The 16,229-nt window shown below is 50.5% G+C and overlaps 1 protein-coding gene across 1 annotated transcript in view; it reads left to right on the top strand.

The window, feature by feature from the left end:
* Positions 1–16,229, top strand: part of PTPRF (protein tyrosine phosphatase, receptor type, F) — a 295,930-nt gene that overhangs the window by 220,778 nt on the left and 58,923 nt on the right. The window contains exons 11-15 of the mRNA XM_010582510.1: positions 1,453–2,034; positions 2,605–2,738; positions 3,758–3,902; positions 9,104–9,409; positions 12,346–12,539. Of these exons, the coding sequence (XP_010580812.1) occupies positions 1,453–2,034; positions 2,605–2,738; positions 3,758–3,902; positions 9,104–9,409; positions 12,346–12,539 (1,361 nt within the window). The remainder of the gene's footprint in view (positions 1–1,452; positions 2,035–2,604; positions 2,739–3,757; positions 3,903–9,103; positions 9,410–12,345; positions 12,540–16,229) is intronic.

The raw sequence follows: 16,229 nt of genomic DNA, 5'->3' as shown, positions 1-16,229 counted from the left end.
TCTTACTGTCCCTAAGTCCTTCACCTGGTGTTGCTTCTCCTGTGCTTGCTGGAAAGTAGGCCGTTTGCAGGGCAGACAGGAGAAGCAAGATGAGATAGAGCTGATTGCAGTAAGTGCATCTAAGGTACCAGACCTGTCCCTTGCTCACATGCAGGCTGCACACCCAAAACCTGGCAAGAATCAAGCTTGCCGTTCTCCAAAGGAGAGGGTGGATGAGTGTCATCTATCCTTGAATTGAAAGCCTGAGGGAGGCTGCCAATTTCTTGGATGCTCTAGGAAGTGTGTTCCTTCAGGCTGTAATATTGGGCGGGATGTGTTTGCCCCCCATGAGTCCTCCATGGGTAGTGGTGTTGTGGTTGGTTGTGGGTTGCGTGCCATTCCCTCCCATACCAATTCAGCCCTCACCAATTTTCTCAGTATTCATGTTGCAGTAGCACTAGAAAAGGCATCCTCCCTGGCACTCGGAGCAGGCATGCTTCTGTGCTAAAGAGCCAGCCCTCCTTAGCTGAACCATGTGGAAACTGGAAACCTGATGGCTTTGCCAAAGAATGAAGTACTCAAGGATCTTAATTTGGGCTGAGCACTTTTGCTAGTCCCTCATCAAGCACAGCTGCATTACAAGTCACTAATGACTTTAACTAGAGTGGTTCGTAGGAGGTTTAAAGTTACTGTAGACTTTAATTCAGTCATTGTCTTAAAGTATTTGTGTACTCTGAAAATCTCTCACATGCACTCATTCTCTTTCTTTGTTCTTTTGGTAAAATGGCAAATCTGGAAATGTTTGCTTGCAGTAGTTGTGTTCTCGTTAACACTTCAGAGATGTCAGTGTCACAGCGTTCTCGTGTAACAGTTTATTGTCTGGTTGCAGTTTGACACACCACCCAGTGAAATAGTCGATGTGAAAGTTGGTAATTTCTCTGGCTGTATCCCTCTTGCATGTACTGTAATACTTACAAGGCATTCCCCCATCAACCCATCTAACAGCACTGTCCATGAACTCCCTATGGCCTAAGATGCTGTTTCTGTGGAAGCAGGAGCATAGCTCCAGATTACCTGTGGTGCTCTGATTGCTTTACTGTATCCCTTTGTAAATCAGCTGTATACCTGGCTTCTGGGGCCAGCCCAGCCCAGCAAGCACCTTCCCACTGCCACCTGAACCCCCATGACAGAAACATTCCTGCATCCCCGTTGAATTACCTTTATTTAGCCTGCTGCTGGTAAGTGCGTCAAGCACATCTAATAACATGATTGCTCTGTTTATCCTTCCATTAAGAACCACTTCAAGCAATATATGGTAATATAAAAATGCATGTTCTAGAGTATGAAATGATTTCTGCCTTTTAAAGAAGAATGTTAATGGGAGGTGGCAGCTCCATTTTTATCCCCGTGCACATTGCAGGGTTTGAGCTGACTGAATTATTTAAATCACACCTCTCTGCCTTCCAATTGCAGCACTGCCAAAACCTCCAACAGAGCCATTAGTGACTGAAACGACAGCTACCAGCGTGACCCTCACCTGGGATTCGGGCAACTCCGACCCCATTTCATATTACGTCATCCAGTACAAGCCCAAATCCTTGGACGGTCAGTTCCAAGAGGTGGATGGTGTGGCGACAACACGCTATAGCATAGGTGGGCTCAGCCCCTTCTCAGAGTATGAGTTCCGGGTCATCGCAGTCAATAACATTGGCAGGGGTCCCCCCAGTGAGCTGGTTGAGGCCCGGACGGGAGAGCAAGCTCCTTCAAGTCCACCCCTCAAAGTCCAGGCACGGATGCTGAGTGCCAGCACCATGCTGGTCCAGTGGGAGCAGCCGGAAGAGCCAAACGGACAGATCCGAGGGTACCGCGTTTACTATACCACCGACCCGCATCTGCCTTTGAGCATGTGGCAGAAACACAACACTGATGACAGCCACCTTACCACCGTGGGGAGCCTCATCACAGGGACTACGTACAGCATCCGCGTCCTGGCCTTTACTTCGGTGGGCGACGGACCCCCCTCGGACATCATCCAGGTCAAAACGCAGCAAGGGGGTACGTACGGAGTGAGGTGCCATGGCTCCATGTCCACCCCAGTGGTGTGCAGCTCAGCTGTGTGCCTGATCTGCACCAGCCATTGCAACTACACTTTTTGCTCAAATGGTTGCATGTCAGAGTTGCATCCCTGCCCCACAGCCATCAGATTTAAGCTGTCAGCTTGTCCTGGGGAGTCGGTCTCAATCTCTGTACAAGTAACACAGCCCACAGTTTTGTCTGGGATACAGTGGCTAAAAATGTGACACAAGGCCCTGGATGTAGATGTTGGCACCTGTGTAACTGTACTGGGCCTTTCTGGGGTCTGAGTACACATGTGGGAAGGAAGGAGCTGGGATGCAGTCAGGGGCTGGAAGTGACCATGATTCCCATAGTCACCTGCCTGGGTCCCAGAGGTGCTTGATTGTTGCCTGGGTTGTTCCAAGACTACAGTACAGGGGAGAGGGAAGAAGGAAGGGTCCAGTAGGAATGAAAGAGGATCCTCGCAAGGTGAAACGCAGACTCTGCAAAGCCGTGCGACTCCTCTCCCTGCATCTGCCTCCTGGCACTAACCATGTGTTTGGTCCCCAGTTCCTGCCCAGCCAGCTGACTTCCAGGCAGAAGCAGAGTCTGATACCCGCATCCTGTTGACGTGGCTGCCCGCCTCTCAGGAGCGCATTACCAAATATGAGCTGCTGTACTGGGAAGGGGAGGATGGCACTCAGGTGAGGATCCTGCCTCTACGTCAGCAGCACTTGGGGCCAGACATCACAGTTCAGCAGCTTGGGAAGGGTGTCTGCTTGAGCTGGGGTGGCAACAGGACTGTTTCTTCTCCGTGTCTTTTTCTATCTCAGGGGTGTGTGATAGGAGTATGGCAATCTCTGTCTGGCTTCTGTGTGACCTCCGCAGTGATTGTTGATGCCCAGCAAAGTAGCTAGTGACTGGTTTGGGACTGGACAGGCTCCAGAATGCCATGACGCCATCCCTGAGGCATCCTTACTGCTGGTGCCTTTAAACGGTAGGGCTCTTAGGTGGGTCTGAAATGGCCTCCAATATGCGTCTGCAGCTCCAGGACTGGTTACACTTAAAGACCAGATTGAGAGTGGCCTAGAGAGAGCCCTTCCGCATTTACTGCCAGGTCTGTAAAGGAAGTCCAGCTCTAAACAGATCAAAAGTAGTGCTGGCTTCAGGGCAGCACAGTGAGAACTGTGCCATGGCAGCATCACAGTGTCCCATGGTCCTCTCCTCCTCCTGTATTTATAGTGGCATGAGAGCTGCCAGAAATAAGTGCCCTCCAGGTGAAGTGGCAGCAAAACAAGTCCTTCACCAGCACTGTTTAGGTGCATTAGAGATCCCAACTGCTCCAGGACAAGGGCTTTACTCTCTTTCACAGGCAGACATTGTCTGTTGGGAGGAAGCAAACTCATGTGTCTTGTGCCCCTCATCTGAACTGTATAGCTAGACCCAGCATTCCCACAAAGCTGTCAGCTAGTGAGTGGAGTCTGGACACCAGGCAGTGTAGCCTGGCTGTCGGAGAAGTCTGCTTCCCTGCAGAGTCCTTTTATTTCACCCAGGAAGCTCCTTGGAGGCCTGCAGGACTGCAGCAGGTTTGGCAGCGTGGCTGTGGCTTTCTGTGGGGCCAGAGTGGGTGATGGGACTGCCTATTCCCTTGGCATTGGGAGCTGAGCGCCAGCTTTTCTGTATTCTCCAACTACACCAAATAATGTTTCCTTTTATTTGCCAGCAAAAGGTGGAGTTTGACCCAACCTCCTCGTATGCTGTGGAAGGTCTCAAACCAGACACGCTGTATAAGTTCCGTCTGGGTGCCCGCTCAGAGCTGGGGGTAGGAGTCTACACCCCCATGATCGAAGCCAGAACTGCCCAATCCAGTAAGTGTCTGACTCTCTGCACTCCTGAAGACAAAGCAAAAGCAGTCCAGTTTCGATCACCTGGGCACGGAGTAGCTTGGTGCTTCTGCCCTTGTGGGTCTGCAGGGATGCTGGCATGCAGTTTGCTACAGGGTGTAATGGGGAAAGTCAGCTGGGGTTTTGGATCAGGGCTCTTTGGCAGAGGGGGTGCACCCAAGTGGTAAGTTCTTTCTTTGTGTCCCTTTGATCATGCTGTCTTTCCCTAAGGGTAGATTCATAAAAACTGATGGAGGAGTGAAACAGGCTGGGAAATTGCTTTGGAAAGATTGATTTGAGTGGGTTTGTGCATCTCTCTGAATTTACTCCCATGCAGACAAGCTGTCTGGACAGGCAGCATATGGGTGTTTGGCTCTAAATGTGACTGTCTCCAAACCATTGGATTTTCACCCCTTCATTCCCCATTCCAGCTGCCTTGCTTCCAGAGGAGTCCATCCCTGGTCCATACACTTGGTTGCAAGGCGAGGCATCCTTTGAGGCCAGATGTGCCTGTGGCTGTCAGGCAGCTGGAGGAGTCAGTTTGGGGAAGTACTCGCTTGCCTGGGTTGCGGGAGCAAGTGGGGCTGCTGCTTCTCGGACTGCAGCACTAGGGGAAATCAGAACAAGCTGCAGCCGAGTTAATAGAGAGGCTAGATAATGAGGTGACCCAGGCAATATCACTTTCATCCTCGCTCTGCCCCATGTGATCACAGAGCAGGAGTTCGCATTGCTGTGATTGGCAGCTCAAAGTGCTGCGCATAAGCAGATTAGGGCTATCAAAGGGCCCTGCGATAAGCTCGTTTTCACTAACGATTTCTGGGCTTGCCATTATGCAAAGAGCATTAAAAGGGGGAAAAAAGACATTTCCGTTAGCACCGTCTGTCTGGGATTTACTAGCTATGTGGGGTGAGCAGTTGGCAAAGGAAGCCAGCCTTCCCTGCAGGGAGGGTGCCAGCATGCACAGCAGCCGAGAGCCTGAGATGGCCATTAGAAAGGAAGCTCAGGCAGGGAAGAGCAGCTCTGTTCACTTTTGGAACGACCTTCTCTTTGAGGAAAACTCAGTTTCATTAACAGATCAGTTGCAGGGATTCCTCCACCTCGTTAAGTGAACTAATGGTGTCTTAGTGCTGCACGATAGACAGGTATGAAAATGGAGAGAGGTTCAGATCATGCAGTTATAAATATTTGAACACTGAGAACAAATTCTGAGTGTGGGGATTTGTATACCTATTTCAGATAGCTTTTGTGTTGATAGGCAAAGGTTGAAGCAACTCTCCTGCCACTTAAATTAATTCCATCAGTGGATGCTCTTATCCTTGAACACACTTAATCAGAGACAGCTCCATGCATAAATGAGTCCTTCACAGTTTTACAACAGTCCAAGTAAGAGAAACCTGTGTTTTGTGGACTTTTCAAGGCAGACATCTTCCCATGACCTACTCCACATGCTGTCTGCTCACAGGGGATCTCATACCAGTCTGGTTTTAAGGTTGTCGCTTCACTGGCCAGCAGAGCAGTACCTGACCGGTTCTGGCATCTTTTTATTAAGAGAGATGTGCACAGGTTGGAAGAGATTTGGCCAAAAGCCACAGGAATACCTTGGCTTGACCAGTGAAACCCTCCTTACATTGAGGGACATAAGAGTTCTTCAATTTATCCAAGAAGTGACTTGGTCTTTGTTTACAGGCCCCTACTTGAGAAGATTTCTGATGACACTCTGTTCTATGAGAATAGTCCTTGGCAGTTACTACTGGGTTATTCAGTGAGGGTGACAAACCACTGGCTGAACAGTCCCAGGGCAGAGTCGATTCTTGGGTACTGGAGGTCTCAAAGTCAAGTAGGTCTTTCAGAAAGCTCCACTTTAGCTCTGCAGAAGTTGCGTGCACAATGCGCAACTTCCAGGCAGAAATTCTTTGGTCTGCACTTAGCAACACCTCACATCAGATGGTTCAATCAGTCTCCTGTGGCCTTAGAACTTAGTAATCTGGAAAGTATGTTGCTCCCAGCTTCAAACTGATCTCCTTCCCGCACTTTTCCATCTGGTTGCCCTAAGAAAGGGTGTTAGATCTTGGAGGTTGACATGTTCAGGTGGGACACAAACTGCAGGAGCAGTCAAAACTCCTGCTTTCCAAAGAGCCTGTCTTCAGGCTCTATTCCTGGCCCTGACAAACCAGTTAAGGGTAAGGTAGGAGGCACATCATCGCTAATGAGTCACTAATGGGCTGGAGAAGGACATCTGTATTGCTGCTGCTGGGCTTTTCTTGTGGCATCCCTGCTCAGGAGTGGTAGGGATGCTTGTCCACAAAGGCCAGAAGGATGCAGAGTCCCTTTGCACCCTTCCAGCAGCACAGCTTGGACCCCGTCTCCTGAGAAGACAGCTGCCTTCTGGGCTGTCTTTCCTGCTAAGCTGCTTGCTTAGTTGCTGGGCACCCGCAAAAAGTAGAAGCCATGCTGCTTTGAGGGCCTGAGGAGCACGGGGGAGTTTTCCAGGAGTCTGCAGTGCCTCAGGCAAGCAGTATGATGCAGGAGAGGAGCGTCAGCTCTGTCCCCATCAGGCCTCAGCATTAAAATGCCGTTCTCGCTTGAAATACGAAGGTGGGTCTTGAGGCTGCCTTTTCCCTAGCTTAAGGAGTAGGTGGGCTGGATGGATGCACAGGGCTGCTGTGGGCTGGCAGGGGAGGTCGGTGTGAGTAGCCTGGAGGCAGCAGAGGTTTGCACAGTGTGTGTGTGGGTACATCTGTGTGTGTGGGTGCATCTGCCTGTGTGGGTGCATGCTGGCAACCCAGTCTGCTCTTCACTGGCCCCAGGAGGGACATTTCCACTCCTTGTGCATTTTAAGTTGATCCTGCTCATGTTACCAAGTTTTATTTTGCTTTCTTTAAGTGCTAATCTGTGTTTTTGTCTTGCACATCATTTGTGTGACTCTTACCCAGTCAACAGCCAACGTTTGACCTGCCCACACTGCCAGCCAAAGCTGCCTTTGGAGGAGCTCACTGCTGCATCCCAAGGGATGCTGTGGAGGCCCAAAGCCAGAGCAAGTCTCTTCTGTGAAGGGCCTCTCTGCAGGCAGCAGCAAAGAAAAGGCTTGCCAAGCTCCTTATGTCTCACCTGTCCCTTCTAAGGGATGCCACCAGGCACTGTGTCTACTTTATGTCCTCCCTGAATTCACTTTTGGTGTGGCTTTGGTGCTATGTCTTCCTACTCTCTTCCCTGCCACTTCTCTGCTGATTAACCAAAAGAGTGTGAGGATTCATTTTCTACTGCTGCTCCCTTCCGGTATACCAGATGGCGGGGCTGATCCTGCTCTGTCTCCCTCACGTAGGCAACTGTTTGCTTCCACACATTGCTTTGACTTCTTTTTCCTCCAGTGTAACTGCCATAGCAGCAGCTTGACTATGCTCAGGCATCATCTCTTCCAGCTCTGTCACTGCCCAGTCTCTCTCCATCTTTCCTTTCTCCAGGCATCCCAGCCCAGGCATCAGAGATGGGTCCTGCTCCCTGAGCACAGAAGTGGGCACTAAGAGTTATATGCAGCCTACGACTGCCTCTGCAAGCAAGTGGGCCTTGTTCCTAGCAAGCAGAGGTCACCAGTGGCATTGGGAGATCCTGCTGTCCCTGGGTTTCCCAAATCTTCTCCCATTCCCACCTGCGCCTAGCAAAGCCAAGGCATAATTGTTCGGTGCTTTAATTATCTGAGGTCCCTGCTGCTATCTGGACTAATGTCAGTTATATTTGCCTTTGTGCAGGTGGTGAGCAGGCAAGCTTTTCCCTATGCCCTGGGAAGGCTGGCTCTGGTGCACTGATAGCTTCAAGGACTGCAGTACAGGGAAGCACACCAGTCTTTTTGCAGGCATTTCTAGGTTTCTGGGTGCAGCAAAGAATGGAAGAGGCCTTTCACCTGCTGTGGCAAAGCAAGATACCTTGTACTCCGTTATTGCTCGGCCAGACAGCTTCCGATAGCCTTAGAGCAACTGTGTGTGCTTTTTTTGGTGATGGTGCCCTGCCTTCTCTGCTTAGGGCTCTTGCCTTCTGTGCAAGCAGCCAGGGATGCAAGCATGTGCAAGCATGCTGTCTGCAGCATCCTGGGGCAGTGAGGCCGAATGAGAGGGGGCTGCTGCTGCCATGAGAGGGCTTCCAAGCTGCTGGGGCCCTGTTGCAACATGACAGCAGTTCTGCAAGGCTGGAGAAGGGAATGAACCAAGCAAGTGTCCTAGAGATGCTCTGCTTTGTCCAGGTCATATCTCCTTTCCCGATCCCTCTCTTCCCCCCAGGTTTGTTTCACTGGTCTTCCCCAGCAATGCTGGGTGGAGGGGACTGTTGTTCATCCCAGTGAGAAGCGTCCACTGCCCAGATCCCATTCCTTCCCCTGTGGCCACTTAACATTGGTGGGGCTTAGAAGTTAACACAAACTGCAGGTGGCTTTTTGCCTGGTAGGGGACAAGACCTGCCTACCTTCTGCTGTACAGCTCCATAGGCCAAGAAGCTACTGAGGCAGGTAACCAGTTTGGCAGGCATGATGCAGTCAGTCCCAGATACTAGGCACATGTGCAAAGCCACACAACCATGTTATCTCATGTTTCCACGTGGTGCCTGGCTCCCATCTGGGTCAGGGTGCTGCTCACAGCAGATGGTTGTGATTTCAAACCCCACCTGGACACACTCCAGCCAACCTCAGTCACCTGCTTTCCCTACCCTCTTTTGTTTCCTCCACTTGTCTAGGAGCGAGTTTTTGCAAGCCTTCATACAATCTGGTGTGTGAGCTTCCCCTTCTGCCATTCTTGCCTTCTGTAGCTTCCTACCTCTTCTGGTTTCCATCTGCTTCAGATCTTCACTGAAAGCATCTTTCTTCTCACTACCAGTGTCTCTCTCCCCCCCTTCCTTCCCTTACTGCCATTTGTTGTGTTTGGTAAAGTGAGCGTCCAGAACTGCTTTGGGAAAAGATGTTCTCTGATGCAGAACAGCACTTCTGCTTCCATGCTGTTCACCAGTCTTTCAGATAGAAATTGCCCCTAGGGCCATCTTTGATGATCTGCGAGGAAGGCAGGCAGTTCTCCAGGAGGCTACTGTGGCTGAATTTCCACATGTATGTTCAGTGCTCAGTTGGCTGGGTAAAAGTTCCCTGTGCATTTTGGTTTGTCCTTCCACTCATTTCCCTTCATTTCCCCACTTCATTTATTTATCCCCAGCCCCCTCCGCCCCACCCCAAGAAGTCGAGTGTGTAAGCACCAGCTCCACTACCATCCGGGTAAGTTGGGTGCCACCGCCTGCCCAGAGCCGCAATGGGGTCATCACCCAGTACTCCATTGCGTACCAGGCAGTGGAAGGAGATGACAACACCAAGCATGTGGTGGATGGCATTGGACGGGAGCACTCCAGCTGGGAGATCAAGGACCTGGAGAAATGGACCGAGTACAAGGTGTGGGTAAGGGCTCACACCGATGTGGGGCCAGGACCGGAGAGCATCCCCGTGCACGTGCGCACTGACGAGGATGGTAGGTGTTACTGAACAGCTTCTTCAGCTACCGCCTTGGGGTAACCAGGACTCTCCTAGCTGAGTTGCTGGGAAAAGAGGGAAAGGGAGTGGGGATATTGGCCTGGGAGTGCTTTTCAAGCAGTACTGGAGACTGTCAGGAGCAGTGCTTTGGTCAGCTGTTCCAGGGAGTGGGTCTCCATGGTTGCCCTGGCATGGGGTAGGGGAATTGCTCTGCTGGCCCTTGCTCTGATACAATGGTCGCCTCCAGGCTGTGGGTCAGATGTCCTGGAGTGGTCCCACAGGGGTCCTGTGTGTGTTAGCAGTGCTTCCTGCGTGCTCGAGGAGGCATTACACTGCTTTGCCATTACGGCTTTCTAGTGTTTGGTGGTGGTGGTGGTTTCCATTTTACTGAAGGTAACGTGAGTTCTCCCAGCCAAAGGCTTCTCCCACACTGCGAGATCAGGACTTAAAGTTTACTTGTTGACCTGAAATCCAGCAAACTAAAGAGGAGAAAAGAAATCCATTTGAAACTTGTAGATATCACAGGACAGCTGCTTCCTGCCCCAGCTTCCAGGCAAGCCACAGCTTATATAAATCTGCTCTTCCGCTCAAGAGTCAGAATATTGCATGTACAGAACACTTTACTGGATACGACAGCTTTAAAGAGAAATTGCTTTGTATTAGCAGGACTGTCAGTTATGTCATCATGACTTAAACCATTTCCTTTGAAAGTGCCAGAGCTCAGGGTGACAGTAGGAGCTTCCATGGCTTCATGCTGACCCCAGAAGCTGCAGATTTAATGGGAGAAGAAAGAGATGCAGCATCCAGGCAAAGAAAGGATGATCTCTGCATTGCCCAGTCAGCATAGCAAATTGAAACCAGACATGTTACAGTTTCCCTAAATGGACTGCCACTGTCCCCCACGTCTCCGTGGCTCTGGAAGTGGCGTCTGGGAATGCTCGCTGACTGCATTCCTGAGCTGGTAAACACATCTGTGTGTGTCCTGCTGCCTGTATTGTTTGCTTCAGTTCTCATTCAGCAGATTTGTAGCCCAGGGGAAGCTGCTACCCCAGAAATGTCGCAACAAGCTCTCTCAGTTAGTTTTCAGGCACCATGGCTGGACATTCCAGCTCAGCTGTCAGGAGCGATTTCATATCCCTCCGACATGCTGATGCTCAGTAGATAGCCATGATGAAAGAATGAGAAATCCTAAACTGCGATGTGAAAACAAATCAAACTTTCCCTGTTTGGGTCTCAGACACAGCACATACTTCCCATAATGGGGTAGGATACTGTTCCTTGAAACACTGTGGTCTGCTCACGTTCACATCTTTTTTTGTCCCTGCAACATACCGCATCATGTCCTGCCGAGGCCTACCACCTTCTCTTGCCAGCAGAGCTTGACACACAGCTTCTGTCTGGTTCCCAGGGAGGATCTTGTTTTTCGCTTGGACTCCCAACTGTGTGTGGGCAGGTGTCTTGCTAGGGCAGGAGAGCCCTGTGGCTTGTGCAAGGTCACTGCTCTAAGTGAATTGTGGATTACAGCGTAGGCTGCTCCAGCCAGAAGGTGGTAACTATTCAAGCACAGCCCCCTCCATTCCCATACCTTGAGCTGGCCTGGTGGTGCTAAAATGCTCCATTCTTCCGTTCTCTATTTTATTTAATTAGCTACAATTAAGAAGGACATCTGGGGAAAATAATGAATTGCCCTGCGGCTTAAAAACTGTGCTTACCTGCTGGGTAGCTGTTTCTTCCCATCTAGTTGGTTGAAATAGCAATACTCATTATGTCTGCTTGTCAGCTATCCATCCCTAATTGTCTAATACTGATTATTTCTTGCTGTGTTGAGAATTGGGGCATACAGGGTTCTAAACCCGTGGATTTTCCCATGCAGTGGAGGGTAGAAGGGGTCCTGCAGTAAACATGCGAGGATGGAGCCCAGGTCCTTCACTTGGGTACCAGGCACTCGCGTAGCAGCGGTATCCTCCGCAAGGAGCGCGCACCTCTCCTCCCAGCTGCTTCAGACAGAAGGAGCTTTTCAGGAGCAACTGAGAGGCTAATTTTTTAGCATTGACATTTTTGTCACAGTCAGTGTAAGAGCAAAAAGTAATAAGGAGGTAATTTTTCCAAATGGTAAATAGGGTATAAATACATTTTTAAACGGGCCTCACCTTGCAAGAAAATTGATATTTTCTGGGCAGTGTAATTTTTCATTTTATTATCAAAAAGCATTCAGCTAGCCGTGCGTGAAATACAGTCCCCAGAGCTGTCACAATCCCCACGGGCCCCTTTATCTGGCTGAGTTCAGTGACTGCTGTCTCCGAGCTCTGGATTATTGTTTTAGGATGATGCTTTTCCTCCTCATTAACCTCTTGCTTGTCACAGGGGAAGAGCGCATGTGCACTCTGGCTGGTGGCAGGTACCAGGGCTCCCCGCAAGGCAGGCTCGGCACCCAGTTGTGCTACCTGGGGCTGTTGGACTGCGTTTAGATGTACGCAGAGGGATCTGAGAGGAGGTGTTGTGGCAGGCAGGATGCAAAGGCGGCTTCAAAACCCCTGCCTCTGCCGCAGGGCACCCTGAGCTGCAGGTGGTTACCATATTCTTTAGATTCTGCTATATTCTTGTATTCTTCCTTGCTCCCCTGCTGCTGGAGACAAGAGAGGGGTAGAAGGACCTTGGGTCTGATCCAGCACGGTGGCTTTTATTAGGGCTGTTCCTGCATATCACAGTCGTTCTCTTTCCTACTGAGAGTAGCAAAAGTGCTTGGATGCTAGGAAAGGGTCGGGGATATGGTCACACTGGAAAACTGCAGGATGACCTCCTGAGCAGGTACAGGGAACTTGTGCTAACAGGGCTGTCCTTGCAATGAGGTGGAGGGAAGGTGGCAAAGGAGTGAGAGGTAGCTGACAGCGGTTGTGTGGTACCTGCTAACTGTCCGTCCTGTGTGTGTTACAGTGCCCAGTGCCCCACCACGAAAGGTGGAGGTAGAGTCTGTGAATTCGACTGCCATCCGGGTGAGCTGGAAGCTGCCCATCTCCAACAAGCAGCACGGACAGATCCGTGGGTACCAGGTTACGTACGTGAAGCTGGAAAACAACGAGCCCCGAGGGCAGCCAGTGATCAAGGACGTCATGCTGTCGGAAGCACAGGTACAGTGGGGACCACAAGTTGACGGGCATGGCACCTTCCCTCTCTGCAGAGGGCCAGGCTGACTGGATCCAAGTTTTTCTTGGCCTCCTCTTGTGGCTCCAGAGCATGGGACTCAGCCCTGCCTGAGCAAGGCGAACAGTTTATCCCTAAACCGTGGCTTACAAATGGGTAAAAAGTTTAATCAGGAAAGGATTGCTGTAGGAAGGATGAAGCATTGGATGATGCTTGTCTCTTACCCCTTCTCCAACATGTACACCTCTCTGCCTGCCACGTCCTGTGCAGACTCCAGCTGGAGCAAATTGTGTTTTGCCAGTCAGGTTATAAACTGTCAGTTTTAAATAAGCCTCGAGTCTGCTTCTTTCATGCTGCTATGTTCAGTGTGAAGCTTCTCCCTCGGCAGAGTCCACCAGGGTGCTCCCTGCTTGTGGGGCACGGGGATGGCTCTGCACAGTTGGGTGGGCACAACATGCCAGGTGGGGCAGCCCTCCTCTGGCTCAGCAAAGCCTCCTTTCCCTCCTGCTTTTGCAAGGCAGGGACTTGACCTTGCATTGCCTCTTGAAACCAAACTGTAGGCGAAGCCAATTGAGTCTGGGACAGGCTAGGGTGGGCAAAAAAAAAAGAGTGAGGTGCGGGTCCACATCGCCTGTAAATCGCTTTGTCCTCTGCAATCCCCATACAACAATCTGCTCATATTTATGTGGTCTCCTGGATACCTCACCAGCCGTGAGCTGAGGCCCTGTTCCCACACAGTGCTCCAAGCACGGTTATGCACTCTGCTCAGCCCAGCAATGCGTAGTTGCCTCTTTCCCAGGGTCCAGGGAAGTTTTTGGTGCCCGTGATGAAATACAACTCTTCTTTGGAGCAAGGGTCCTTCGTCTTGGATGACCCATGCCGTTCTCAACAAAGATAATCGTATAAATGAAGTAGAGGATCTGCTGCTGTTGGAAGTGACGACGAGTAATCGATTCAGAGCTCGCTTGCTTGAATGATGCCCAATATAAATACTGGAGAGCTGCAACGATTAATTGATCTGTCTCCTGAACGCAGCTGTGAATCATTTATACGTTTGTCAGTGGGGAGTGCAGTGCACAGAGGCGGCTTTACTCCCCATTCATATTCTGAAGGATAAAACTCAGTAATAATGTGGAAGGGGAAAACTTTAAAGAGAGAAAATGCTTTGAGGGTCCTTGCAGCGTTGTCTGGGGCACGTCTCTGTTTATGTTTCAGATGTTGCTTTATTTTAATCGTTAGAAAAGCTGCTTACTGCCCTTTACTTATTCCAGGAGGATATAATCTTCTGTGTTGTTTGAACAATTGATGCTGTGTTGTTCAGCTGGAGTTTGGAGTTAATGGGTTGGTCCCAAGCGTAGGTGGGCGAAGTTGGCAATGTTGTTCTTGTTGGTGTTTTCAAATATTTTATGCTTGCCCAGCCAGTTCTGCTTTCACTCCTTACTCATACATTTCAGAGAGAGAAACCCCATGCTAATGTGCAGGAATGAGGATGCCAGAGCCAGAAACTTTCCAAAGAGTACTGGATTTTGCATTATTTTGAATGTGTGCATCAAGGAGACAAGTTGCTTGAAGTCTCCTGGCCTGTCAGGCCACTTACCAGTCTTCCGTATTTGGTGAATTTATGTGGGAAAGTTCTTGATTGCTGTGATTTTTTTTTTTCTGGTGTGTATGGTGCTGAATTCATCTGCTGTAACTTTTGGATGGAAGTGAAGGCCAAAAGATAGTTGCAAAGGAGTGACTGCTCTGAAGGAGTCATGTCACTCTTGGGATAAACTAATGATGACCCTGCAGGGAAGAGCTTTCAATGACTTGGCAGAAGAGATCTTTATTTCCCAAAAGAGTGAGAAGCCAGGCATGACCTCTGCTTGTGATGAAATGCATCTGCTCCAGAAGCTGAAGAACCCCGTAAGAGCTGCCATCTTTCAGTACAGCAGTGCGTGTCTTTGCAAACAGCCAGATCAGACTTTAACAAGTAGTCTTGGAAGAGTTATTTTCTATGGAAGAAAACAAAAAGATGCACTGGAACACTTGTCCCTTAAGGTCACAGGATGAAGATGGCCAGAATATAGCCACAGTTCAGTACTCATAAACGTTCATAAACATTTATACCAGCGCACAAGGAGAGAACTAAACTGATTGAAAATCTGGGGTCAGAGAAGAAATTCTCTGGACATGTAGGCAGAGCCCCTCCTCCTGCCTAGCCAGGCTGTCTGCTGATTTTGAATAGGTACATACCTCCTGCAGATGGTATGAAGACACTGGTATTAAAGCGGACTCATGATTTTTCCTGTTGAAGATGAGAAATATAGAGAGAGTAAATGAAGATGAAAGGAAAGAGGAAAGGGGATGGAGATGTTAGCTATACAGATAATATAGATTTTGGGTTTTCAAAACCATTTGAGGGAAGGGACTAAAACATCAGCAGAGAAGTGGGGGCCTTGGTCCTGGAGAGATGACATTTTATTTTACAGCCTCCTGCTTAGGGAGAGTAATCAGTTGTTAGGAAGGTCCTGCGATGGAGCTAAGGCCTCTCCCTCCCTTCTGTGGCTGCACCTGTGACTGATTACCTCCATCAGACTGCTCTGTGCCTTCCAGTCTGAGCTCTCACCTCCTACTGACAGACTGATGGGCAAGCAAATGTGACCGTGCCCTGTGGAGGAGCACCCAGGGAGAGCATGTGTATCGCTGCAGAGCTGGGTCAGATACCCGCACCACCTCCTGCACAGGCCCTGCCAGTCATGGCTCAGCCAGGTCCCATGGTGGGCAATGGCAGAAGATTCATTTCTGTGCCCTGGGTCTTGTGCACGACGCATCCAAGCACCGAGAGAGTGCTTTGAAAGGAGCAGGGGCACCAGTGCAGGATCTCAGCTGCACTCCACCACTCTCATACAAATTCTTGACAGCTTGAGGGAGTGGGGGTTAACAGGGCCATGGGGCACAAGCATTAGGTTCTTCAGGGGAGGGCAGGGGCCCAGCTGCTTTCCTTGGTCTCCAATCTCTGGGCAGCTGCAGCGTGTCAGGAGGAGCAGTGGGCTTGATCCCCTCCATTCCTTCCCAGGTACCCGTCCTATGTGCCCTGCAGAGCTCAGTGCTGAGGCTGGAGCACCAGGCACAAAGGGAGGCAGCAGGGCCAGGGGAGGACAGGCCCTCCTGTTCGGGTTCCCGTGCAAGCATGACTCTTGTTTGCTCTTTCCAAGACAGGCAACTAGACCCTGCGTGAATCTAGCTGTTGATCCATTGTGTCCTGCTCCCAGCCTGCTTATCCTCAGCCCAGACTGGAATGTCTTGAGGGGGGACTTTCTCGCCGTGCTGCAGCATGGCCTTGACAACTGCTCCTGCCCTCAGTGTGCAGCATATTTGCTGGGGAGCCTGCTGCCTGCATCACTCGGGATGAAGCATGCACATTAGCCTCGCTGCTTACAGCCCTCTGCAGATCCAGCCTGCCCAGAGAGCTTTGCAGTGCTTCTGCGGCTGGGAGCTGCCTGGGTACGGCTGGGTACACAGAAGTCAGGCTTTGTGGAGGAGAGACTCCTGCCACCCCCTCCTCCTGCTCTGCAAACAGAGTCATGGCAGGGGAGAGGTGCTGCCCACAAGAAGGGCTGCAGGCTCACGGGAAGATTGTGTGGTCTTCGCAGGCAGCGCTTCTCCATCCAGCATGCAGAGTGCACGTCCCACCA

The sequence above is a fragment of the Haliaeetus leucocephalus genome, unplaced genomic scaffold (assembly GCF_000737465.1).
Source record: "Haliaeetus leucocephalus isolate CR32 unplaced genomic scaffold, Haliaeetus_leucocephalus-4.0 Scaffold848, whole genome shotgun sequence".
Lineage (NCBI taxonomy): Eukaryota > Metazoa > Chordata > Aves > Accipitriformes > Accipitridae > Haliaeetus > Haliaeetus leucocephalus.
Note: the sequence above shows the minus strand (reverse complement) of the source record. Positions and strands in the feature narration are given on the sequence as shown.